At 43.7% G+C, this 27,621-nt stretch overlaps 1 protein-coding gene across 1 annotated transcript in view; it reads right to left on the bottom strand.

The window, feature by feature from the left end:
* The window catches only part of ptch2 (patched 2), a 41,846-nt gene that overhangs the window by 2,301 nt on the left and 11,924 nt on the right, over nt 1-27,621 (bottom strand). The window contains exons 3-21 of the mRNA XM_086074372.1: nt 22,192-22,381; nt 22,044-22,113; nt 21,863-21,954; nt 18,389-18,497; nt 18,214-18,300; nt 17,999-18,120; nt 16,695-16,842; nt 14,500-14,631; nt 14,270-14,425; nt 12,915-13,007; nt 12,713-12,838; nt 11,587-11,965; nt 10,981-11,502; nt 9,723-9,865; nt 9,461-9,641; nt 8,301-8,581; nt 6,025-6,162; nt 5,636-5,778; nt 1,236-1,614 (exon numbers count right to left, since the gene is read on the bottom strand). Of these exons, the coding sequence (XP_085930498.1) occupies nt 1,236-1,614; nt 5,636-5,778; nt 6,025-6,162; nt 8,301-8,581; nt 9,461-9,641; nt 9,723-9,865; nt 10,981-11,502; nt 11,587-11,965; nt 12,713-12,838; nt 12,915-13,007; nt 14,270-14,425; nt 14,500-14,631; nt 16,695-16,842; nt 17,999-18,120; nt 18,214-18,300; nt 18,389-18,497; nt 21,863-21,954; nt 22,044-22,113; nt 22,192-22,381 (3,491 nt within the window). The remainder of the gene's footprint in view (nt 1-1,235; nt 1,615-5,635; nt 5,779-6,024; nt 6,163-8,300; nt 8,582-9,460; nt 9,642-9,722; nt 9,866-10,980; nt 11,503-11,586; nt 11,966-12,712; nt 12,839-12,914; nt 13,008-14,269; nt 14,426-14,499; nt 14,632-16,694; nt 16,843-17,998; nt 18,121-18,213; nt 18,301-18,388; nt 18,498-21,862; nt 21,955-22,043; nt 22,114-22,191; nt 22,382-27,621) is intronic.

Below are 27,621 nucleotides of genomic sequence, written 5' to 3'. Positions count from 1 at the left end.
AACGGTTATAAAATTGATTATCCTATCATCTATTCGATCGAATAATTGAGTAAAAATTATTTCTTTAATCCACTAAGGTTGAACGTGCGTTGAATTTAGCGAAACATTATTTAGTAACATCTGTATAAAAGCATCCACAGAATTAGCGTATACTAAAAGGTTAGCAATCGCTATTAGCATTAGCGCGCTAGGTATTACCATTAAAGGTAAACAAACACTAACTACCATTTAGTTCACACACACATCATTATAGCTACATGAGTTGAATTGTGCGGATATATTCAACACCAACAAAATTAGCTTATGCAATCGCAATTAGCATTAGCGCGCTAGCTATTACCATTAACTCATTCACTGCTATTGATGGCTATAGATGTAAAAATTTAATTTGAACTATTTATTAGTTTCACATTTTTTTCCACTTTTGTTAACAAGAGTAAGAAAACCTATACTTTTTTTTTTACTGTACATTTAGAACAGATATAAAATGTGTGATTAATCGTGAGTTAACTAGTGAAGTCATGTGATTAATTACAATTAAAGAGTTTAATCGCCTGATGTCCCTAATAAAAAAAGAAAAGATTATTAAAAATTAGGGGTGTCAGACGATTAATTTTTTTAATTGTAATTAATCGCATGACTTTAATAGTTAACTCACGATTAATCACAAATTTTATATTTGTTATAAATGTACAATAAAAAAAATCTAGGTTTTCATACAAAAGTGGAAAGAAATGTGAAACTAATAGAAATAGTTCAAATGAATTTTTGACGTCTATAGCCGTCAATGGCAGTGAATGAGTTAAAGGTAAACAAACACTAAGTACCATTTAGTTCACACATACATAATTATAGCTACATGAGTTGAATTGTGCGGATATAACGACTAATTATTTATTATCTTCTGTTTATGCTAAACGGTTAGCAATCGCGATTAGCATTAACGTGCTAGCAATTACATTTAATTAAGGTAAACAAACACTTTTAGTGTTTAGTTCCCACATATATCACTATATTTACATTACACGTGTAATAGTGTCTAAAAAGCCACTTATAGACGATGCTTCAACAAGAGTTGATAAGTAAACGAGTGGAGATGCCTGCTAGCTACAATGAGCTCAATAACTTCCTGTGCGCAACAACAAAAAACGACATTTCTGAGCGATCCCAAAATTTGGATCGGCAGTGTAGAAAACCTACAAACGCCGAGCATTCATAAATGGTTTCATGCGTACCGTGAGTTTGGGGAAACTGGGATTCTTGCTGGCTTCCAGCAGAATGTGCGAGGTGGCAGGCGGCGCACCGTACGCGCTGCGGTCGCAGTATTTATAATCCTCCTCGCCGATGCCCGACGTGCTCGTCATCTCCGAGTAGTATTCCGAGTCGGACGTCTCGGAGAACGCCCGGCGGGGGTCGTGGTGGTCCGCGAAGTAACCGTGGTGAGCCATGGGCGGAGGCAGAGGCGGCTCGGGCGAAGGCGTCGCCCGGCGCCCGCTGTCGTCGGCCGCGGCCGCCTCGGCGGGGGGGCCCAGCATGGAGAGGAGGACTGGGAGCAGGACCAAACCGTTGAGCATTCCCAGCAGGGTCAGGATGGCCAACACGGCAAAGAAATACCTGAGGAGGCAACGGGATATTCGTAACGATAATCGGGACAACTCGGCAAATTAGTCTGCAAATATAATGCAAATATACGCTAGCAGTTAGCCTAGCTTCTGGTTCTGGGGAAGGTGGAGATATGGTTATGTGAGGTGTGCTGTGTTGATCGTCTGGAGTATCCCACCCACTTTTGGGGACTTGCACATTGCAAGAACCAATACAAGGGCAGGAAAAAAAATCTCTTGGACCCTGCACATCCTGGTCACCACCTCTTCCATCTTAAACACACTAAAACCAAACGTTTGCCAATTTCTCCATCACTGTGTGACATACTGTATTAATTATTGTAGCTTCCACTATCTACTTATTTTTTAGAAGAAGTTAAACGGAAGCCCGGTGTTTGGGTATCAAAGGAGGGGTGATGGGGGGCGGGGGGGGGCAGATCTGATTCCCGCTCACTCCAACCAAAACACCCTTTGATGCCGCTGTGGCTGTTGCTACAAGAACGCTTCCCTCCGCGCACTGTTGTGCGTTTCTGTGTTGCGTGCGTCTCAGCAAAACTAAAGGGGGGAAGGAAAGGGTGGTGGGGGGGGGGGGGACAAATCAAGAGCTCCTGAGAAAATTAGAAAGGAGACAATACGGAAAACAAGCTATGAACATTATTGATATTTAACCCCATTTTCTTTGACGGCCACACTAAATATACTAAGTATGATCATTTATTATTTTGGCCTGTTCTCCTGCTGCCCCCCCCCCGCCTACTCTCCAGCTTTTGCTGTAAGGATTCTGTTCCAACCGAGCAGGACCAGATCTGAGGTGGACTACAACGACACGTCTTCAGAACAAGAGCGCGAGAGAGTGAGACAGACGCCGGATGGGGAGAGCGCGCGAGACCCGACGTCGGCGAGGACCTCCAACGGCGTCTCGCGCGTCGGAATTCTCTTGTTTATACAAACTTTAATCTTTTCCATTCGCCGTCGGGGTCTGGGGAGTCGCGAGTGAGAACGAGGGCAGGGGGTGTTTACGCGTGTGCATGTTTGTGGATAAGTGTGTGTGTGTGTGTGTGTGTGTGTGTGTGTGTGTGCACGCGCGCCTGCTATGGACTGAATGCGTCGAATTAGGCGTGCTGTTTATTCAGTGTATTACAAGGCCAGGAGATGTTTACTTGCAGCTTATTTACTCGACTGTGGCTAGTCGGCTCCAGCCCCGCCCCGTCCGGACCAACCGCAGGACCTCCGACAAAGATACGCAGACCGCTTTGTGTCACTTTCTCGAAAAGATTCATCGCAGATGTATATATATATTTTTTTTACAGTATTCAAACAAATATGGACATAGAGTGACCCCAATTTATGAATAATGTTCCTGCTCCGTTTGTTAAAAAGTAGCAATAAAGTTTTTATACTAATAGATAAAAATAATTTTTGACATCTATAGCCGTCGATGGCAGTGAATGTTAACTCACTTAAACTCAGTGAACGACTGAAGTCATGCGATTAATTACGATAAAAAAATTGTAACCGCCTGACGGCCCTAATTTTTAATAATCTTTTCTTATTTTTTTTTGTAAATTACGTCCGGCGTTATTGTACATTTAGAACAGGTATAAAATTTGCGATTAATCGTGAGTTAACTCAAGCCATGCAATTAATTACAATTTTAATTGCCAGACACGCCTAATATTTAATTGTAATTAATTGCATGACTTGAGTTAACTCATGATTAATCACAAATTTTATTTCTGTTCTAAATGTACAATAACATTTTTTTTTCTAGGTTTTCATACTTTTGTTAACAAAAGTGGAAAACATTTTATACTAATAGAAATAGTTCAAATGAAGTTTTTGACGTCTATAGCCGTCAATGGCAGTGAATGAGTTCATCAGAATGTCATGTTTAGTAGACGAGTGAGGTCACATATAACATTATTGTCAAAAAATGTTTAACATTGACTTTAAAAAAAAAAAAAGTATAGTGGGTGGGTTTGTAATGTACCCCGTGATAAATGGGGATACGCCGTACATGTTTACACTTTTCCCTCCTCCATCTGGAAGGAAGGAAGGAAGCCACCCTCCGAGCACATCTCCTCCTCTCTTCTCCCTCGCCTTCATTTCTGCAGACAAACTGTGCTTTTTATGTCACGGAGGCCCTGCTCGCAGTCTGTGAGCTCAAGGTTGTGGTTTTGGGTTCTGGGCCCGAGACCGCATTCAGCTGAAAAACATTGAGCTATTTGCCGTCTTTTTTCCCCCACTCTGACCATGAAACAGTGGTAGAAAACGGGCGCACGCACGCACGCACGCACGCACGCACGCCAACACGGGACAGCCGTGTCTGTTGGTGGCCCACGCACAATCTAACTGCCTGACCGGTTCAAATTTAGCACTTTTTTTTTTTTTAACTAACTATGGCACCCAATACGGAGGCGGGGAGTGCCAAACAGATGATAGGAATTTTTACAGATTCTCGCGCGCGTGTGTGCGTGTGTATGAGTAGGAGAGACACCACCCAGTGGGTCGGAGAACACTTCCATGTTTACGAGCAGCTGCTACACACCCTTGATGTTTTCCCCATTTGTTGTGTGTTCTGAGGTCGGAGAGATGGATGCATGTGCGTGCGCGTGTGTCCGGAGTGACGGAACCAGGTGTATGTGTGTGTGCTTAAATAGGGGTATAACGCTGCCTGCCACCTGCATGAAATTCTGACCCCCCCCCACCGACAAGGCTTCCTTGCAACCCGGGGTGAGACAGGACAACTGGCTCCACACCAGGCCGCCGTCAAAACATTCTCTCAAGGTGTCACACAAGTAGAAGTAGCAAAGTAGTTGTAGAGTACTTAAGTACTTTACTTGAGTATTTATTTCTAAGACTACATTTATTTTTGCTCCCTACATTTCAGTTAAGATGTCTGTTCTCTCTACTCTTTATTTAGTCAAAATAGGCTTGTCACTATTTCCGACAACTCTTGTTTACTCATTTCACAACATTAGCAAAGCGATGGGAACGTATTTAGCCCCATTTGAAAACGTGACGCTCATTTTGCACAATTCATTTGTACTTTTTAACATAAAGTCCATGTGAAAATAAATGTCTTAAATTTGATTAGAATGATAAAAAAAGAAATCATCAAGTAAGTCAAATTTAAATCACACACACATTTAGGCTAGTTAGCATAGCATCTTTCTTTTGCCTAAACATCCCTACATGGAATGCCGGAATTGACAATTCCGACTATCGGGCATTTCTGATATTTCCACAATGCAATGCAATACAAATGCTTCCTTTACACGGTGTAAACCAGTGGTGTCAAACAGATGGTCCGCGGGCCAGAACTGGCCCGTCATGGGATCCAATCTGGCCCGTGAGAGCAGAACACAGACAGCAGTTTTCAGTCAAATTATTGTTGTTACTAATTTTGTCCACTAGAGGGCGAACTGACAACCACTTTAAATGACATTCTGAAATGTCTTGCTTTTGCCTGTGACTAGCATCCAAACCAGGCAAATTGTGATAGTAGTCAAATGACATTTAAATAATCCTCACAAATCCAATTACAACAATCCAAAGTCCAATGTTTTCCAATGAGCGGAGAGCTTCCTTTCACTGGGATGACCGCCATTTTGACTTTTGTCAATGTCAATACCTCACCAGCTAGCTCACAAGCTAACAGGCTTGGGCCTCCTCGTAACAACTAAGTCAACTGCAATTGTGCTGGATAACCGTGATATGAACGAAAGCACCCAACAACTTGATTATTAAGGGTGGGATGACTCCGACCAGAAGGCAAAGTGTGTCATTAGACGCCATTTTAGCCGTGGCAATCAGGAAAACTGATGTCTATAATTGAGCACATGTAGAGTACAAATGTCTGAATTCACTGTACAGTACATTTCAGAGTCTCTACTTTTTGACTTTTACTAGGCGCTTAATCAGTACTTTCCTTATTTTCCTTTTTTTTTTTTTTACACACAACCATCTGTACTTCCATTTAAGAGTATGAGTACATTTGCCATCCCAGATCCACGCACACACTTGCGTCTCACCTCATGATGAAGTCAAACTCGGACCCCGCCAGCATGAGAACGCCCAGCAGGGTGGAAATGGCGCCGTCGACCACCGGGGCAAACATGTGCTCCAGAGCCACGGCCGAGCGCTTGTTTCTGCTGCCAATGGCTGTCAGGAAGCCCTGCCGCAGAAAGAAAAGGGGGAGGGGAAAGGTGGAAAGGAGAAATGAGGTGGAAATCTTGCCGATCGCACAAAACGCGCGCTTGTGGTGGCGAGGCTTGGCACGCGTCGGAATTCCTGGATTTATTTTATTTTTTTGGGGGGGGGATGTGTAGCGCTACAGGATGGTGTCCTATATGTGAAGCGAGGAGGTTTGAAGAAGGGAATGGGCACTGGAATTGGGGTCAATTCGCAAAATTGTTCTCACCAGCGCAATGTGAACCGTGAACTCCACTCCGATGCCCACCGAGGCGATGAGGATGACCACGGGGATGGCACTCAGTTTGATGCCGATCAAACCCATGACGCCGAACAGCTCCACCGTCATCATGGCCAGGATAAACACCTGAAGGCACCAAAAAAAAGGGAGCGTTGAGTTGAGGGAATCGGCCCGATGAAAGAATGGAAGCGAGACGGCGTGAAGATTAAAGGTGACGTGAGGGACTGACTTGAGCTCTTTTGCCTTTTCACCCCACACAATCTTTGACCCCGGGGTCTCGGCCGCGTGGCGTCAAATTACCCGCCCCGGGGCTAATAGTTCTCCATCCCACCATGCGCCTTCCTTCTCCTCCCACAGAGGTGCTCATAATGATTGACAGAAAGTGAGACAATAGCAACCCTCCTGTTTGCGACCGAAAGTATCACGGACCGTTAATATTAGTTACTGTGTTACGTACTGTGACCACAAATCGGACCGGGAATATTCATGGGAGACGGCAGTTAACATGTGCCCCCCCCCCCAAAAAAAAAGCAATTACTTACAGTTACAAATGACCACTTTCAAAAAGTAATTGATTTAGTAACTCAGTTACTGCCTTGTAAAGTAATTAGTTACTCAGAAAAGTAATTATGATATTTTTGTATACTGACATGCACCTAAACCTATTTGTCGATAGGCAGTGTTTGGGCTTATTACTTTTAAAACGTAATTATAGTTACAGATTATTTCTTGCAAAAAGTAAGTGAGTTACTGCCTTGTAAAAGTAAATAGTTACTCAGGAAAGTAATTCTGATATTTTTATATGCCGACATCGTCGATTGAACAGTGTTGGGCATGCTACTTACTTCTTCCAAAAAGTAGTGGAGTAACTACGTTTTAGTAATTGTTACTGCTTGGAAAAGTAATTAGTTACTTAGCAAAGTAATTCTGGTATTCTTATTTGCTGATATGCGCCAAAACCTAATCATTGAATGGCAGTGTTAGGCATGTTACTTTTAAAAAAGTAATTGGAAAAATAAATAACTACATCTTCCAAGGAAATTGAGTTAGTAACTAAGTTGGTGCCTTGTAGAAGTAATTCGTTACTTAGCAAAGTATAAAATTGTCGACAATTAATTTAATTGTCAATTAATCGTTTTTTTATGTATTGGCTACTACACCCTTGGTTACGCTATTGTATTGCATTTTTTCAAACAATATTTGTTACTTTTTACAGGATTCACTGTCATGCCCTTGCATATGGGAAAGGCGAGCCACAGTCGCAGATGCACTTTTCAGACGACAGACAAAACACACCCAGAGCTGCACAGCTCACGTTCTAGCCCATCGGGCTCCGCCTCTTAAAGGTACACTCATGTCCGCAAGTATTTTCTCAGGTTGCAAATTGTTTGCGAAATGTGTTTATTGCATGTTGGAGGGGGGGTAAACCTATTGAAATAATGTTAGTTATAAGGTCTCCTCATATGACGATTTTTGGAACATATACTACGATGCGTAAATAAACGACACCCCCGCTGGTGCAAGCGAAGACCACAAGGCAGTTCCTGAGAGCTTTTTGATCCCGGTGGGATTGCAAAATGATAAAAGCCGTTTGGAACCCGGCTCCACGTTTTACTACTCGACCACATACAGGCTGACTGAAAACCTCCAAAGGCGGGCGGATGCATGGAGACTACACACGCATGTATGTCTGATTTTAGTCCAATTAAACACATTCCGGCAGAAGCCGCAACTGTTGTTGTGCTCCGGCCCACCCCCTCAAACGGCTGTGGACATGCATTTGTTTGGCGTGGGGGGGGGGGGGCACCAGCTTGTGTGTGAAACGTTTTCTGCACCAGCTTGTGTGTGAAACGTTTTCTAACAACTCAAGACTGTCTCTCTTTTTCTGGCTCGCACATCTCTCCTGATGGATGGGTCGAGCGGGCCAAGGTCGCGACTGGGCAGATCCGTCCTGTCCCCGAGCCTCTCGTTCCCCCACTGACAAAAGCGCTGATGGAGTTGGAGGTAGAGGCTTTGGGAGGGCAAAGTCTTTCTCGCTCCTTTGCATTCCCTTTTGTAAGGCCGGCCCAGCCTACATTAGAATGACAAAGGTCCCCCGTATGTGTGTGCGCACCGGCCCTCCGCGGAGCCAAAGGGGCCCCCCCCCGCGCCGGACGACGTTATTGAGCTGTGCAGAGCGGCTTGAGAGCAAGACGAGCGGGGAGGGAAGCGGGCTAATCGCGCCGTTGGGGTGGAAAATATGAAAGCCGGAGAGGTGCGCTCACAATGATGCCGGCGGTCCACGGGTTGAGCAGGAGCAGAGCGCAGACCAGGAAGGTGCACGCCAGCACCACGCTGACGGCCAGCAGGAACCAATGCCGGAGGCCGATGTACTGCTCCCAGAAGAGGAAGGGGTATCCGTTGGGGTAGTTGAAAACGCCCTTGCCGCTAAACTCGTCACAGATGGCTCGCACGCTCTCGATGGCTTCCACAAAGTCGCCGGCTTGCCGCAGCCCGTTCAGGTAGTACGGGAACTGAGCGAACTCCAGGGGTTCTGCGGCCGGAACTGCAAGGATGAGAAAGAGGGCAGGGTGTGAAGGAGAATCTCGGCTAGAAATTGATATTAGGAAAGCATATATTGCTGCCGTTGGGCCGAAACCTCAAAGGTCACAATTTGGCAAATGTCATCTTGTTTTCACAAATCTATCATTTTGGTCAGTTTATGAATTATTAAAAGTGTTGAAAATGGCTTGCGCTCTTTTGCTGTATTCGAGGATGGTCGGATGTCGGACTTATGCCAGTTGGCTTTTCCCAGTTCTGACCTGAAAGCATTTGAGGCGAAAGTAAACAACCAAAATGGCGGCTAGTGTTAATTTTTTATTTATTTTGGTCCTCGAAAAACATTTTGACCAAACCTACCTTCTCGCAATTTTGATTTGTTTATTGTTTTGATCTTTTTTCATAAGCATTCCATACAGTTCAGTAGTTATATTAGTTATGTCAAATATTTATAAATAAAGAAAGCTATCTAGTTTTATACTCGAGTAAATTGTGTTTTACCATTCACGGTATGTATTTCCATAGAGGTCGTCATTGTAGAGTGATGTCACATCGAAGTCAGTGGGATTTTTGGGTTCCTGGTTTGAAGTCGGAAAAGTCTGACTTTCCGCTTTCCTCGAATGCAGCATTTGACGATGCTATGTTAATGGTTGAACAAACATGACGTTTTGGGGGTCCAGGGTGTACCTAATGAATTGACCAGAACCCTGGGCGTACCTAATCATATGTCCAAGATAGTAGTAGTAGTAATAGTATTTGCAATAGTATATGTAATGGCTATTTTAAGGCTTTAACTTCATTATATCGCGGACTGCGTGGGTTCGAAACGTAACTGCCGTCATGAAGATCGGATGACTGTATCTGATTTTTGTTCTTGGAGACTTACTGCGCAGATTCTCCCCGGTGGTGTCGTACTTGTCGTGGATCCACTCCCTGGGATGCGGATAAAAGTTGGCCTGGGAGGCGGCGTAGCCCAGAGGATCGTTACTGACCCACACCGTCAGGTAAATGTAGAACACCTCAGGGGGGACGAGACCCTCTGCGTCCACCAGCCGACGAGAAGTCAGCTACAAAAGGAACGTTTTGTCAGACGGGACGGCAAGCAGAGATGTTGGTAGTGCAACACAAGAAGCGAGGCCTCATCTTACTTGGCTGTAGTTAAAAGGTTCTTTCTTGGAGCCGGTCTGGATGAGGAGTTTGTACGCCAGGGCGCCGTCCTCGGTGCCGTTCCGGTAGCTGTCCGGGGTGATCCTCCCCGCCAGCCAGTCTGCGTCGAAAGCAGCCTGAAGACCTGTAAAAAAAAAAAAAGGACATGAAAAGATTACCGCGCTTGTCATTTGTCGTTTCATTTCTGCTTGGGTGCAACCATAAGAGCAGCCTTCCAGTGTGAAATATCAAATTTCTGTTTCTGTCTCGTTTTGGACAGCTGGCTTTGATTGACCTGTTAGCTATTACTTCCTCCTGACTGGGCCTCTGACATGTCCTAGCCTGAGGACGCACGCGCACGCGCACACGCACGCGCACGTACAAAAGATAACCTCCGACCCCACCCCAATCTGTCTACTGCTCCACCCCTGAGCCCAGGTGGATGTGGATAAACAGCAAGACTGAACTTTCACTCACCCTTCGCACCCCACCCTCATTCACTCCCGCTTTTAGTACACCTGAAAAAAAAACGGCCTACCCTCCCCGCGCCAAATGACATCACTGAATGATCTGATTTCATCCATCCGTGTTCTATAGCGTCTGTCTGTATTAGGCTCACAGGTGAGCTGGAGTCTATCGCAACTGACTTTTGGGGTGCGTCGAAAGCAAGCGTAAACCTACGACCTCCTTACAGAAAGGCCAGAGAAGATTTGAATTTGAATTTTGAAGTTTAAAGTTTGTGAATATTGAATTTAATTTCAAATATTCAATTTTGAATTTCAGTTTTTGATTTGAATTTCAATTTTGAATTTGAACTTTGAATTTGAATCTTGAATTTTGAACTTTGAACTTTGGAGTTTAAACTTTGAAGTTTGAAATTTGACGTTTGAATATTGAATTTCAATTTTGAATTTAAATTTTGAATTTAAATTTTGAATTTGAACTTTGAATTTGAATTCTGAATTTGAATCCTGTATTTGAATTCTGAATTTGAGTCTTGAAAATTTAATTTGAATTTGAACCTTGAATTTCAATTCTGAAGAATGTTAACCTCCACCATCTTTTGATCCAGGTTAGTATCCATGCCAACAACAATAAGTTAACAGGAGTCTTGTATCTTTGTTGGTGGAGTGTGAGGCAGATCTACTTGGCATAACATAATCACATTATTATGCCCATCCTCAGCATCTTTTCCCTGACTCACTTCACACAAAAAACCAAACAAACAAACAAACAAACAAACAAAATACAATGAAGTACCTCTGAGCCAGTCCTGGAAGTAGTGCAGCCACATGCGTGGCAGTTTGCCGTCGCTGTCTCGGACCACGGATCTGACAGAATTGAAGGCGTTGTGTAGCTGGATCAGAAGTCTTTGTGAGCGGGCGTAATCGAATCCATCCATGGTGACCAGATACATGTTGTAGAAGGAAAAGTATTTGAACTGGGCGTCGATGAAGTCGTACTCCTTGGTGTCGCGTGGCACAATGTCTGTCAGGTAGAGGCCGTCGTGCACCATGGTGGTCCCGTACAGGCTGAGGCCCAGGAGGCCCAGAAAGAGGATGACAACGACGGCTTTGCTCTTGGGCTTGAGGAGAAGCGGGGCGTATTTCTCCCGGGCGAAATGGGACAGGTTCCAGTGGAGGAACGGGAGCGGGACGCACTTCTTGCCCAATTTGGAGTCCTCCACCTGAGCGAGGAGGTCCCGGGTGGAGCTTGAGGTAGGGGCGAAGAGCTGGGAGCCGTAGGGATCCTGAACGGGGGTGCTCGGTGTCGGCGTGATAGCTAGAAGGGGAAAACGCAACAATTGTTACGACAGTTCATGCTCACAAGTAATTGCTTTTGCTCAAATGTTTTGAATCCTCGTACCTTGTGAATGCGCATTGGGACAAAGGATGATGGAAGTCGGGCTGGTGGAGATCTGAGAGGTCGGCGGCAAGATGGTGACGATGTGCTGCCCGGCGGCGTCGCACTGCGTGAACGCCTGCACCGTGGTGGTGATCTGCGTGCTGGTGGTGATGGTGGAGCCCGTGGCGTACTGGTGCGTATGCGAGGCCGGCGCCTGGCTCTGCTCGGCGCCGTCCGACAGCTCGTGCGGCGACAGGTGGATCACCCGGTCGGCGCAAGGGCTGTACAGGCAGCACAGGACGTCCAGGCGCTTGTCCTCGCGCCGGTGCAGGTCCAGGCTGAGTATGGCGGGGAAGATGAGCAGCACCATGGCGAAGTTGAACACCACCACGATGGCCGCCTGGAAGGAAGCAGAAAGCAACATGAGATGGAGAACGTCAAGTTTTATATATATATTTATATATATATATATATATATATAAAATATATATATGGCGTAAACAAGTCAGACAGCCTTGCTCTAAACAAAGCAAAACGGAAACACTAAGCAGGCCAGGCAAGGAGAAACAGACCAGAATGTAAAGCTCTAGAACTATTAGGGAAAAAGAAAGAACAACGAAGCAGGGGAGGGGAGGGGAGGGGAGGGGAGGGGAGGGGAGGGGGCGGGGCGGTGAATATATACATCTATGTCATGAGTCTGAGCGAAACCATCAGCCTTCAGCAGCCCCTTGCTGCAGCCCCCCTGGATCTGACGTCCTGACTGGCTGCGGTTTGCACTGTGTGCACTCACGCGAGTGTGTATTTGTGTGTTGCGGACCACCCACAGTTAAGTCACAGATCAGAGCAAAGCGTCCCGACGGCCCAGTGATATACGGATCCGAGTGCTCCCCTCCAGTTCTCCCTCTGTCTCCTCGGTGCTTTGCTCTGACTCGTCCACATTGCACGTTTAGAAAAAAAAAAAAAAAAAAGAGAGTTGGCGCTGTTGGTGCAGTGGCCATAAAAATGGGAACAAAGACTTTCCCCTGCTCTGAATAAATGTCACCTCTCTTAAGTTATCCCTTTCATTTTCAAAGGAGCCGCGGGCCTCTCGCGGCGCAATTGTTTATTTCTTTGCATAAGGAAAAAAAAAAAAAATGAAATCGGATACCTGCAAGGAGAAAGCTCGCAGGGCCGGGATGGGCACGAGGGCGGCCATGAAGAAGGCGATCATGTTGTTGATGGAAGTCAGAGCCACGCTGGTGCCCGTGCGACGCAAACAGTCTCCGGTGCGCTCCTGGGAGAGAACGCATCTTAGAGGAGGAGGAGAGAAAAGGGACGGACGGAAGTCGAGAATTGGAGAGGGAAGGCACCTTAAAGGGAATGTTACTGCCGGCCTCTGTGAAGGAGTGAGCCAGAAGAAACATGTCATCCACTCCAATTCCAAGTGCCAGGAAGGGAAGCACCTGGGACGAGAGACAAAAGGTCAGCGAGAGTGGTCGGCATCAAAAACAAGCATGTCTGAACAGGCGAAAGGCTTAAACCCAAATTCCAATACAGGTTTCATGAAATGCTATTAATTTATTCCTAATAGTCTATTCTTTTCATTTCAAAGTGTTTTTCTTTGCTGCACTGCTTACAGTATCTTGTTACTTTTTAGCTAGATCCTAGCCTGGTTAATGTAAACAGGAAGTCAACCCAATTTATTTATTTTTTAATAAAAATAGGTTATATGCAGCCACACTAGTCTAAATACGGTATTCTGATTGATACTGTGCAAAATGGAATATGAGCTAAGCAGTAAAATCTAGTTTTTTTTATCCATCTCAGGGGGCGGCCATTTTGCCACTCATTATTAAAGTGAGAGTGAGAATAACACTCATTATTAACAAAAACAATAGAAGATTGAGGGGGGGGGTATTATACAGGGGGGCTTAATAAATGAAAAAATTACTAGGCAGTATCTAGGGGTTGTAAAAAAATAAATAAAAAATCTGCTTACTCAATATGCGTAATTAACATATTTATTTTTGTTGGTATGTTTTGAATCTTTATTCATTCCTATTATTCACTCTGATAGTAAAGAATACCAACACATTGCGGGTCCGTATTATACACAAATAAAGGGGGGGGGCGCTTTTAAGGGGTGATTTTGGGGGGCGTATTATACACGGGAATGTGTTATTTACCTCCAACAACTCGGGGGGGCAATGTGTTTTTGTTTGTTTACCTGAGCCAGGGGCAGGTGGCCAGGTAATACTTAATTGGCGTTCCACCAGCAGACAGGTGTTACTGATTGGGGAAGCAAACCATTTTCGACGGGTGCTCGTCTTGCACATTTTGGGGTTTATGTGGTTACATTTGATAGTTGTGACTTTGTGAATTAAGAATTAAATGTCAACCATCATTCCAATCAAAAGAGAATTCTATTGTTTTTTAATGGCTTTTTATATTCTTTTTAAAAGATGTCAAAATTAAATAGTAAGTAGCTACAAGTGTCGCGGACAAGTGGTGGTGGACAATCCCCTACATTTCGAACTACTTTATGTGATACTATCGTATACCCATATATGTATTGTTTTCTCTTATCCCGACATGACAATTGCAACAGCATTAAGAGGTCGATCGCGCGCCCACCGAATACCAAATTCACAGCTCGCCACTGAAATCTGAAGAAACAGCCCCTCGTTTGCTGTTGAACAAAGCAGTAGTTTGTCGACGTTGTTACCTGAGTAGTGGCGGCATTGAAGGAAAGTCCCAGCAGGGAGCAGAGACCCAAACCCGCGGCCACCGACAGAGCCACCAGCAGCACGCCGGCCAGTCCCACGGCCCCCTGGGACTTGGCGCAGTCCCACCTCAGCATGGTCACGCAGGCGTACGCCAGCTGGGGGGGGAAACACGCGTGTCAAAATCTCGCCGCGCTCCAAAATTGACGGACGAATCAATCGCTACGCTCACCATGAGCAGGTACCCTCCGGCTACCCGTAGGACGCTGACATCGGAGAAGGACTTCATGATGTCGTTGAGGGTGGTGGTGGAGAAGGCGTGGATGGACTGGCTGGAGTTGGACGGGATGCTCTGGTGGACCACCTGAGGGATAAACAAGCGATAAATCAGCGCGAGCCTCTGCAGAAAGTGCTTCCACATCTCACGTTTAGCTCACGTCAGCCTGTCCAAATGCTATTAGCGTTTGACATAAGAAGTGAGTTGGACGCCATTACATACATTCTGCACGTTGTTTATTTAACATGAAAGAGTCCAGTACCATCAGTGCTCGCATGTCCCTTTCAACGCGGCCGTATTCAAGAGCGCCCCCAAACTGAAAAAGCCCTTTGAAAGAGAACACGGATATGTGTGTGTGTTTTCACATGTGCTGGTGTGTGTACGTATGACAACCGAGGAGTAATGAGCACAGATGCCAGAGGTTGCAGTGTCAAAGGTGAAAAGAATGGGGATCACATGACTCAGGAGGCTGCTGCCATCAACGCGAGTCAGCTTTTTAAATTTTTTTATTAATAATATATCATCACTATAACAATTTCACATTTTTTGCATTGTTTTGTATTGGTCGCACAGTGGGATTGTGCGTTCCCCCCCCAAAAAAACGTCATTCGTTGGCCCTCCCCGCTTAGCCCCGCAGTGGTGGGTGTCAGCTATCACAGCAACAGCTTGTTCCCATAACGAGGGCTCTGACAGTGAGAGATGATTGGCCTGCGCCACACACACACACACGCGCGCGCGCACACACACACAGCCATTTGCTTACAAGGAAGCTGACGGAATTCCAACACGAGTGTGCGTAAGAACATGGAAATATCTCCTCATTGTATGACTGCAGCGTTTACATGAATGCTACTGTGGTTTGAAGTATTTACAAAAAGCAAAATGGGTGACTTTTCGGGAGTCACAGACTGACTGCAAAGTCAAAACAGTTACACAATTTGGTTCAACCACAAAGTAAAAGTAAAACAAGACGAGCGATGGCCTCCATTTTGTATACTGTATATTTTGGACCATAAGGCGCACTTAAAATCCTGTAATTTGTGTTTTATATCTCGGGGCGCCTTATGTATGGATGGATGTCGGCTTTTCAGTTTGCCACCTTTAATTCAAATACCTTCCCATTATGTTCACGTTCTTATTCCCATATTGACTCGCTAGCATGTGTCTGTTTGTGTCATTTCCTGTTTCTATGTCTAAGAATCATGGGAAATGTAGTCCAGGGCCGAGTCCAAAAGGTTAATGGTGAGTGCAGTGTGTTGTTTACAGCTGTTAAACTGTCAGCCAAGATAGCATTTAGCGTTAGCCAAAGTTATAAGTTGATAAACACAACCACCGGTCACCAGATTGACTAGCGATGTGGTACAATTAGAATAAACTATTCAACATACAATACTACACAAAAATAATGCGCCTTATAACCCGGAGCAATTTATGTATGAAAATATATTTAAAACATTTAAATAATTCATTGATATTGTGCTTAATATGGTCAGAAAATGACTGCTTATTCTCATTCAGGTCGCAGGGGAAGTGGAGCCTACCCCATCTGACTTTGCCAGCCAATCACAGGGCACGTACAGACGAACAAGCATTCATGCTCACGTTCACACCTACGGACAATTTAGAGTCTTCTGGAACAGTGTTAATTTTGACAATAACTTTTTTATTTAGTTTTAGTAATAGTCTTTTGAGTGAAACTTAAGTTTTAGTCTTAGTTTTAGTTTTAGTTGAAAATACCGAGCAAATTTAGTCGATGTTTTCCTTCAATGATAACACACCTACTTTTAACTGTCGTTTAAGACGCAAGACACATTTAACACAACTGTGTCTTTATTAAACTTAGTTTTCACCGCAAAAAAATAAGTGCATAATTGTCTGAGATTAATTTTACAGGTGCACAATTTCTCAGTGGTTATTTTCTCCCACCTGCACCTTATTCCTTCTGATTGGATTTTGTGAATTTTCGTCACTGTTGTTTTCGACATTGACAAAATTGTCAGTCAATTTAGTTATCGTCATCGTCTCAATGAATGGCTTCTATTTTGTAAAAAAAAAAAAAATCGTTTCATTTTCATCAGAAGAAAATAATTTGAGAAAAATACGACAAAACTTTTTCGTCTAAATTGTCACTGTTCTGGAATTGTTCCTACCTCCACAAACTTGCGTTGCCACGACTCCAGGATGGCAGTAGCCTTCTCTTCATTCCAGTTGATGTCGTGGATCTCGTAGTCGTCTTTAAAGTGCTCGTACAGCTGCTTAGGGCTCATCAACAGGAACATAGTTTGAAGAGCCTCGGCGCTGCAGAGAAAAAAAATAAATTCAATTTAGCCACACTATTGTCCCTGAAGTGCTTCTAAAAAAGCAGGTGTTTGTGTATCTGGTCAGTCTGCTGCTCTCTGGGCCGCCTTCCCAGATGACAAAAAAGGTTTTCTTGGCACAAGCGCGGCGAGCGCCGGCGCTGCTGGAGAAATGATTGTAAATCAAATGCGAGAGTGTGATTCTCTCGCCGATGGGACGGGAATCCTCTTTCATTCAGCTAAACGGGCCCACGTGGGTCGCAATCTGGGCCTGGAACCAATGCGGTCAGTGCGCTTTTTAAATGCAGTGCAAGCTTTTGAAAAAATGTGGATTCTTTTTGAGTCGCCAGTGTTTCCCAAACTTTACTGAGTAGCAAAAAAATGGCTGAAAGTGTATTATCAACTGTAAAGTGTATTGCCAATGTCAGAATCAGAGTCATCTTTATATTTTATTTATATTAAGGGTATCAAAATTAGTGCATACATTTTGAGTTAATTTAAAGTTCCTTTAACCCCACAAATTTTTTAACGTGCGCTTAATGACCACCCCTTACTTGGAAAGCAATGCAGCAGACATGTCCGCGTCAAAATTTAGCAGTAGAAAATTTAATAATAATGCATATATTTGGGGAGACTGGGGTCAAGTTGCATTTTACAAATTTAAAAATGTGCAGAATTTCCCAAGTTAGCTAGCTCTTAATATGAAAAGAAAATGCACTGAGCTGTCACCAATGTCTTACAAATGCAATTATGCCATCTAGTGGTAGAATTATGACCTCAACACAAATCAATATCACACTTGTTTTTTACAGTACATCTTTTAATTTTAACTCAATTTTATGAATTATTTTTGAAATATCTGTATCAGTGACTAAAAGATGCAGCCATATTTCTATTAGTTTAACATTTTTCCCACTATTATGTTAACAAGAGTATGAAAACTAAAAAAAAAAAAAAGTACATTTTGCTGTACATTTATAACAGAAATAAAATGTGCGATTAATCATGAGTTAACTATTGAAGTCATGCGATTAGATACGATTAAAAATGTTAATTTCGTGACACTCCTACTTTATTCTACCGTCACGGGACAACTGCCGGGCGTTCGCACCTGCGCCTAAAAATAACAACTCCAAGGGTGAGGAAGCCGAGCTTACCTCATTAGAGCATCCTGGCTGTTCTTCACACGCCCTCCCAGGATCAGCTCCTCCTGCCAGTGCATAAACTTCCGGCTAAAACCGTGGCAACCGCCTTGGAGGCGTCCGGCGATGTCAGGAGACTACAAGGGACAAAGACACATGGTGAGCCACTTGGATGGTGTATACTGTACCATAATCCCTCCCGGTGAGTAATGCGTTGAACGCATCCATACCTCTAATTGTTCTTTGTTGGGAGCACTGAGAGGGCATTCGGGATCCGACGGGTCCAGACAAGGCCGGTTCATGTAGGCGTGGCCCACCTGCCAAATCGCACACAAAAAAAGTCAACGCGCCGAACCACAGCGGTAAATCACGGAAATCCTATTAATAAGTAAAACAAAATCCCACCTGGGCTTTGTCCAACATCTCCTTAAAACCTTCCAGGGACGTGAACTGACTCAGTTCCTCCATGAGCTTGACTGGATCCAGATTCATCCACTGGATGTCTGGCATACCCCTGCGGAGCAACCACTGATGATCAACACCAACCCAAACACATCCCAAGAGCTATAAAACCAAACGCTTTGTGCGCTCTGTTTAAGGAAAAACTCTTTCAGTCGGCTCGAACGCACCCCTCCCTCCCCTCGGCAGATACAGGATGAAATAGCCTTTATTATCCCATTTCACACCGCCACAATGCCCAGGGGGAAGGCATGGTGGCTTCCATTCCTCAATGCCCTGCACCAAGTCATAACAATTACCTCAGCCTCCCAAACATCTTGATATGTTTCACCTACGTACAGAGAGGTAAAAATAAAGTCAAAAGTTCAAGAAGGAGAATCTCAAAGTAGCCCAAATTGACACTTTTGCACAAATCTGGTGGGACTTAGAAAATACTTGTCGGAGAGACAATTTTCATTTAGCCATTTTAACTGTTTGGACCTTGTATCAACTCCCCACATAGATTTATTAATAATTAGTTCCCTTTTTGACCTCTTTCTATATACGTATTCTTGTTAGCTCACTTTGAAAAAAATCATCAATTTTCACATCAGATAGCTTTATTTTGTTATCAATTTCCAAAGTCCACTACAGATGCTATTAACTCAATCACTCCCAGCCATTTTCACTGAAGCAATCCCCTTCGCTCCCAGCTGTTTTACTGGATTTGGACGGATTTTGCAAGGCCCACAGAATATTGTGTTCTATTGCTATAAAAACATGGAACCTACCAAAAGAAAGATTAGAGTCTCTTCTTTCATCAGGAAAAAAAAGTATGTTTCTATCTGTTTCCGTTTTGCAGCAATTAGCATTAGAATATAGTTCATCAATATTCACAAATCTGTTTAAAACAGTGGGGGAAAGAGCTTTTTGCTACATGGTCCTGGTTGATCTCGTATACTCTGCTGCCACCTGCTGACCGTTTTTGTAATAACTACCGTTGCTTCAACTGTTTTGTTCATTTGAGAGGCTGCATCAAAGCCTTCTGTATGCTCTAGCATTAAAAAAACAACATAAAAAAATGATAAATACCAGTTTGGAACACTTACAAATTTTAAAATAGAACGTATTTATATGTTTTTGGGAGCAAATGAGTTAATGTGGCAGAAAATTCCTTAAGTACTATTTAAAAAAAATATATCATTTTGGATGGACGACTACCTCAACATTATGGACTGCTTGACCCGCCATTTCGCATCAGCTCCGTTTCTACAGTACAGCCACACAAAATGTGCGTAAAAGAGGCTCAAGATGCTTTCAAACTGAATCTAGCATGGCCCCTTTTTGTTTTTTCCACGTTGCAGCTTTTTGTTCTCACGTTTTTTTTCTTCCTGTCTCACTCCTCACTCCCCTTTTTTTGTGAAGCGCAAGAGGAACAACCGAGGCCGCGCTCCACATCCTCAAATCCTCCCCGCAAAAACAATTAATAATAAATAAATAACAACAGATGCCGAGAAGGCAAAGCGCGGCACATTCAGAGCACTTGGCCCTCTCGAGTGGAGTGGGAGAACACCACAATGTCGGCCCTTGACGGGAACATAAACAAATTTGCAAAGAAAGCTCAGCCGTATAGTCTCTTTTCTAAATAAAGCGCTCAATTGAAATATCACTTCTGGCTCTGGAGAACTTTTGGAGAAGGGGGTAAAAAAAAAAATCAAAAAAATACGCCCCAGACTCCACTGTTAACCATCTTGTTGCCTCTCTGTGTCTTTCTCGAGGGACTTGAGGTTTGAATGCGGCCCATTTTATTTGTTGGACAACTTGGGGAGCTGGGAGCGCGGGGGCATTACCATGAGAATGGCGAGTGTTAGCCGCGAGCTAACAAAGCCGGGGCACCCCCAACTCTCAACCCTGCCTCCCTCCCTCCACCGGGGCCCCAGCACTGATGGACACTCACTCGTAAACTGAAAGAATGCTTACCATTGTCTGACCCAAAGGGCTCCCCTGCCACCACCACCACCACCACCACCACCCCGCCCTCTTTTTCTCTACCAGCCCACCATTTCTCCCTCGCCCGCCTCACTTTCTCTTTTTGAATTTCCCTGTCAGGACACCCCCCCCCCCCCCCCCAACGACCACAACCCCGAGCCCTAAGAGAACTCTATTACTGACCGCTGCTGTCAGTCAGAGCCCCCACTGACAGCCTGACTGTATCTTTCCATCCAGCGTGTGGTAAAAGTTATGAACACCCCCCACAAAAGTCTGCAGCGACATCTCAAGAAGCTGTCTAACATGGCAGCGGGCTTCAAGAAAAGAACTACTGCTTGTCAACTGCCATGCTTTTAAAAGTAGCTCCTGTTGCTTCTGAATTACATTTTCATATGTGAGTTACAGTAAAATTAGGCTTTACTGTGTGGATGATGAAAAATGGATGAAAATGTCCAGGCTAACTCGCTAGGAGCTAACTTTGGCAGGCTAGCAAGTGTCATCTAATTATCTGGTATTATTGCTCATTAAAGTACATTTACAGTGAAAACCAATTGAGAAATGAAGTTTTAAAGCATATGCATGTTGGGAAAAAAACAACTAGTTACTACATTAGCTATGCTACGAGCTATCGCTGGCCGGCTAGTGGGTATTAGCTATGCATATATTATGTGTACTAGGTATATAAACATAACCAAGAACTAAAGATTATGTAGTGATAGTAGAATTATCATGTTAATGTCTTAGCAACCTGTTGTAATAAAAAAGTTTTGGTAGGCTGTGAGCTAACTTTAGCAGGCTAGTGGGTGTGCGCTAACAATCTAATTAAGCAGTACAATCCATGTAAATGTATAAATAAATGTTTGATATTTGTATTTTATTGTTTAATGACTAATAATTTACCATTTTATCATCTTAGCAACCTGTGATGAAGAGGTCCTTGTAAGCTATGAGGGAACTTTAGCAAGCTAGCAGGTGTTAGCTAAGGTAATGTACTGCTTCTAAATGCGTGCGTAAAAGTGACCAAAAAAATAAACAATACTAAGAATTTAAATTTGGTCTTCAGTTTTAACAACCTGTTGCTGTGATTAAAATAAAAACTATTCTGTGACAGCTTTTAAGGCTATGAGCTAACGTCACGTTAGCTATGATGGCCCATACGCTGCTCATCATTGTAAATGTGCATTAACAAATGAAAGAGAAATGACAATTTTAACATCTCTTGATAAAAATAAAAAAAAGAGGTGTTCATGTATTAGCTTTTAAGCAACGCGCTAACTGTGGCAACTGGCAAGCTAACGGGCGTTAGCTGCTGTGGCTTCATCCGCTGATGTCACTCAAAAATCAAATGAAATAAAAATGATGCTTTCCCTCAAATGTACTATTGAAGCAGTAACTGTCTATTACCAACACAGACCATAAAAACATTACGTGCTTGAGTATCCCAACACTTACGGTAAATAGGCGGACCCTCCCTGTAGCTTGGCCCCTTCCCAAAAGCAGTCCAACGGGGTGATTATCATACAAGGGAATAGCTTGTCAATCATCTGGGATTGGGAAAAGACAAACAATTACACACACATCAAGAGGAAATATTAAACTCATCAAAGTAGGAATAAAGTATGCTGGAACTTACCCTTTCAATCATGACATTTTCAATGATGGGGACTCCGGATTTATAGCATATTTTATTGAGATCCCACGACCTACGAAAGCAAACACAAAAACAAATGAAATTGACTATTTCTCTCAGAAGTTAACGGCTCGCAAAGCTCTCCACTTACTTTCCAAACAGTGACACCTGCACCTTGCTGGCAGACAGTGTTGCTTCCATGTGCACCAGCAATGCTTCCTGCGTAAGAATATCGGTGCCCTCTTCTTTGGGGGTCTGGATGAGCATCTGTGAGGTAAATATGGACTCCTCGCCTTGCTTTTCCCTGGTGTAGCGAAGCTCCTGGCTTACCCGGCTACCAGCTTAAAAAAAAAAAAAAGAAGGAAAAAAAAAAAGGGGATCCTTTAAATAAGCAGTTCAGGTCATTTGGATTCACACAACACTGTGGGCATCCATCACATTTGGCCCTATTGGACAAAAGTGTGTTCATATATTTTGCACATGAACACACACACACGCACGCACACACACCCCCACACACACACGTGTATATCGAGCAACGCCCTTGGCCCTCGCCAGTGTTGGTTTTGAAGGCACTTCACACAAGGCAGCGTCTGGCCAAAAGAAATGACTAATGCAGCTTCACGTTGGCTCCTTCTGTGAAACAGATGTGCCCTGTGTGTGTAAAAAGAAAAAAGAAAAAAGAAAAGGAAAAAAGTCCCCCAATCCCCCGCATCCCTTTCACCATCCTACTCAGCATGGCAGATACCATCGACGAGTTCACTACATAAAAAATAAGATCATTTGTCTTCATCCAACCTTTATCTTAGCTTAGATACTAGACTAAGAAAACAGGAAAAATAGTGGCAATTTGACCTAAATGTGGAATTTCATCCATCCATTCATTTTTTTTTCAATTTATATTTAGGGTGTGCTGGAGCCTGTCACAGCTGACTCCCAAAACATTTTAATTGTCAAGAAAACCTACTGGTAGGCTATTTGTTACCAGGTAGGTATCATCGTTTTATTGGGAACCCCATTTGGTAAACAATGCAAATTGGGTAAATATGAGCACCGACTGAAGCATGTTTACGTGCGTCGATCCGGGTCAGAGACTTTGCGTCATGAAGCACTCGCCGAAAGGTGGGCATCCGTCTATGATGGGCCGATGTCGTGTTTCGTTCTATTTGAAATGTTTTAAGTGTCCCAAAGACATATTTATATATTTAAAAAAAAACTTTTTTTTTAAGCTAGAGCATACAGAAGGCTTTGATGCAGCCTCTCAACTGCAGAGAATGGGTGAAGCAATGGTAGTAATTACAAAAACGTCCAGCAGGTGGCAGACGAGTATAAGAGATCAACCCAGGCCATGTTGGAAACAAGCTGATTTCCCCACAGTTCTAAACAGATTTGTGAATAATGATGAAACTTAGCTATATTCTAATACTAACTGCTGCAAAACAGAAACACAGAAATAAATAAAAAAAATTCCTAATGAAAGAAGATACTCTAATCTTTCTAATCTCTCGTAGGTCCCATGTTTGCATAGCACACAATATTCTGGGGGGCCTTGCAAAATCAATACAAATCCAGAATAACAGCCCGGAGCGAATGGGGTTGCTTCAGTGAAAATGGCTGGGAGTGAATGAGTTAAAATAGTTGTCGATTAATCTGATAATCGATTAATTTTGACAGCTCTAAATTACGGTATTGCCCACCTCTGGCTGTTTCTTTAAATATAACTAAATGTGATAGTTTGGGCTGCGGAGAGCTTGAACACGTTCAATTGGAATCCACTGAATCGAACCAAAGCCAATCATTCCATTTTAAAACCGTTACATCCTTGAATCGAATCGTATCGACAAACGTATCGAATTGTCTTTTGTGGAGAGACGCACGCCCCTAATACACATACATACATACTGTACATATATGCCAATTGGATTCCTCATGGCCTGCTTACTGTAGACGATTTGCTGCGAAGAAAGTTGAGGATGAAAGACATAAAGGCAAATGGAGTCAAGTAAATGGATTTGATTAAAGACGTCGTGTCGGAGAGACGCCGATGAAGGGGAGAGCGAGACGAGCAGGGGATGAAAGAGGGGAAGAGGAATGCTGTGCTGTGTGCGTGTGTGTGTGTGTGTGTGTGCGTGCACGCTATATACGCTCCAGCCTCCTAATTACAGGAGGTTGCCCTGAAAAGAGTTTGCCAGCCGGGGGGATCTGTGCCTGTGCCAAGTGGACATGAAACATGCCGCGCCGGATCACAGAGGGCCCGTCTGCCCCTCTCTCGTTGTCCCGCGACATGACAATGCCGGGAGGAGATTGAGCGGGGTGGGGTGGGAATGTGGGAAGCTTTAGAAAAAAGTAGCTCCTCCTCAATTCTAACTCTTGTCACTCTTGTAGTCACTTTCGCGGCCATGTATCGCTTTAACCTCCTCGCAATTGCGGACTGCGATCTTAAGCGTTTCGATTTTTCACCTATTGCCGTCGGGTCTGGAACGTATCCCAGCGCGATAAACGAGGGTTCAACGTACACCTCCCCCCACGCAGCCTGTAATTGATGGGGAGCAAAAGAAAAAACAAACGACGAGGAACGTGTGAGATCAAGTTGGACCCCGGGGACGGGTTTTACCCCCCCCCCCCCCAATATTCCTACACCGCACTTTCAAGGCTTTAATTACCTTCAGTGCGAGCGTGGCCGGAGGATATCGCATCACCGCGTTTATTTGCAGTCGCCGGCATCGAGCTCGGTGCCCCCCCCCCCCCCCCACCGCCCCCAGCCCCAAATGGACATTCCTCCCAATGTTGACATAGACGTTTTCATTTGGAGAGAACGGCAACAGTAAAAGTTTAGGTCATTTCCTCGCAGATCACGTTTGGGCTAAGTGGTGCGCACACGAGAGGGAGAGCTCGATCCTCATTGAAATTGTTTCATTTTGGTGGTGGAATCGTTGATTATTCTTCTGACAAATTAATAAATTTTTGGATGCGAGAAAAAGCTCCTGGAAATAAACAGGAGGTCGGCCATTTTGGTTTGAAGCCAATAATCTAGGGAATCTGGCCCAGTTGAGCTCCAATCAGAAGCAGATATCCTAGACAGACTACAATAAAAAAAAAATCTTCCAAAATATTACTTTTTAACGATATGTTCACTTCACTTTCTGAATTTTCTGAACTTCTCTTTCCACAGGAGTGCTGCTGAGCAGAATAATGTCACCAGGAGGAGTTGCGTCATTGTGATCTAAAAGATTTCACTTCTTTAGATAGCAAACTAACTGGGATCAAAGTAGAGCTGTCGAGTAATTGTTTGGAGCCATTTTTTTTAATTTAAAATGGTACAAATCCTCTGATTTTCAGGCATATCAACAGTAATTGTTTACTGATTTCTGTAGTCCTTCATGAAAGAAGAATGATTATCTTCTGTGTTCAATCAAAATAAGACATTTGCAAACACCTGTTTTTACTTTTACCCTTTTTCTTTTTTTTATAACTATGCAATACGAAGTACGTAATGAACACCAATCACTGGTTAATAAACAGTAATAGGGGAAAAAATGCTTTTAATATATTTTAACTCATTCACTCACAGCCATTTTCAACCTCCTTCGCTCCTGGCAGTTTTACTGGATTTTAACTGATTTTGTAAGGCCCACAGAATATTCTGTTCTATTGCTATAAAACATGGAACCTACTAAAATAGTCTCTTCTTTCATGAGGAAAAAAAGTACATTTCTATTTGTTTCCATTTTGCAGCAATTACATTACAATATATCTAAGTTTCATCATTATTCACAAATCTTTTTGCAGCATAGCCCTGGTTGATCTCATATACTCTGCTGCCACCTGCTGGCTGTTTTTGTAATAACTACCATTGCTTCAACCATTCTCTTCAGTTCAGAGGCTGCATCAAAGCCAAAGTATGCGCTAGCATAAAAAAATAAAAATAAAGTTTAAAAACGTATAAATGCGTCTTTGGGAGCATGGTAATGTTTAAAATAGAACCTATTTATACGTTTTTGGGAGCAAATGAGTTAAATGCAAAATGTAAATTAGTCGAGTTATCGATTGAATAATCGATAGATTCTTGGATTCTAAAAATATTGGATAGTGACAGCACTACATTTTTGCTTAAGGATGTGATTAATGATCATTTCCACACAATCTCAACGATCAATAAACGGACCCTAATGGCTACCGAGACCTATGGCTACCTCTTCCACTGACATCTGTTAAAACCTTTCTTGACATTTTGTACGTTAACCTCTACAGCGTCGGGGTTTTGATCCCAACAGGAACTGGGTGGCTTCGGCGAGAGAGACTCTGGCTCTGTAATTACAGGCCTCCTGAAGTAAATTATAGCTATTTGTGTCTCGTTCCTCCCATCTGGACCACCCAGGCGGGCCGGCCCGATCCGCCCTCCTCTCTCTCTCTCTCTCTCTTTCCCTTGGTCCGGCCCCAAACACCTCAACTTCACAAACCACGGCGCTCGCTCACTCCTGCTCGGCCCCAGATGGACCACTTGTCTTTTCTTTGAGTCTCCTCTCGTCTTTCTTCGCCGTGGTGCCCCCCCCCCCCCCACCCCCCACCCCCCACACATCCCCCCTCTTCCCTCAACGTGAACCGCAACCTTAAAGAGACCGTTCCTTGGAAAATGTTCTCCTCAGAGGGTATTAAAAAGCAAAAACACCTCGGGGTGAGCAGACTGGAGGTTTTAATGCCCAAGTGGATGCTTGTTTTACTACAGGGGGAGTTAAATTGTTAGTCCGTGGTCAGCAATGTGATTAAAGATGAATTAAAAAAAAAAAGACATAAAAGCCGCCTCGGAATAACGACGTCAGTCTTTCTCTAGCAAAAGAGTTACAAGGTGAAGTCAAACGAGCCCCGACACGGCTTCACGACTCCGTACAGACCGAATGTTTGGATGAACGTGTGTGGCCCGACGTAAACGCTGGACTCAAACAACCTCAGTCATTTCCTCTCGTCGTGACCCTTCCCTTCCCCTTAAAGCTTCGATTTCCCAAACTGAAGGAAATATATATATATGAGGCTTTACGCGACGGAGCTATTCTATTCTCTTCTCTTCTGTTCTGGTGGCGTACGGGTCCGGGTGCCCCCGTTCCAGGCCACGCTGGGTCAGGCCAGGCCAGGCCACCTTCAAAGTTCAGTGTGGTAGATTAGCTGGATTAGGGGGGGCCTCTGAAAGGCACCACGCTGTTCTGGAGGAAGACCCGAGAAGAGGAGGGCTGAAAGTGACATGTGGGCTCGTTTTAAAAAAAAAATTTTTTTACCTGCTACACAAATACCGTGCTACACAGTAGCGATGGCTGTTTGACCAAATTAGGAATAATGCTAACGTTAGCATAGCATGTACATAGCTCAATCTGGTTACGCTTTTTGAATCCATTTCTTCATGATGTGATGAATCAACACGAGAGACACAATTCCTCAAAAACAATACATTGGTGGATATAAAAAATATATCAAATTATTATATTTATATGATTATTAGTGCCTGGACCAGGGTTATTATAGCTTTGGAATTTTCATTTGAGTTCGTTTTTATTTCGTTTTGAGTTTTGCTTTAACAATTAAGTTAGTT

Source organism: Leptonotus elevatus, chromosome 1 (assembly GCF_054856555.1).
Source record: "Leptonotus elevatus isolate MCC_2025b chromosome 1, RoL_Lele_1.0, whole genome shotgun sequence".
NCBI lineage: Eukaryota > Metazoa > Chordata > Actinopteri > Syngnathiformes > Syngnathidae > Leptonotus > Leptonotus elevatus.
This window is presented reverse-complemented; position numbering and strand designations above follow the sequence as displayed.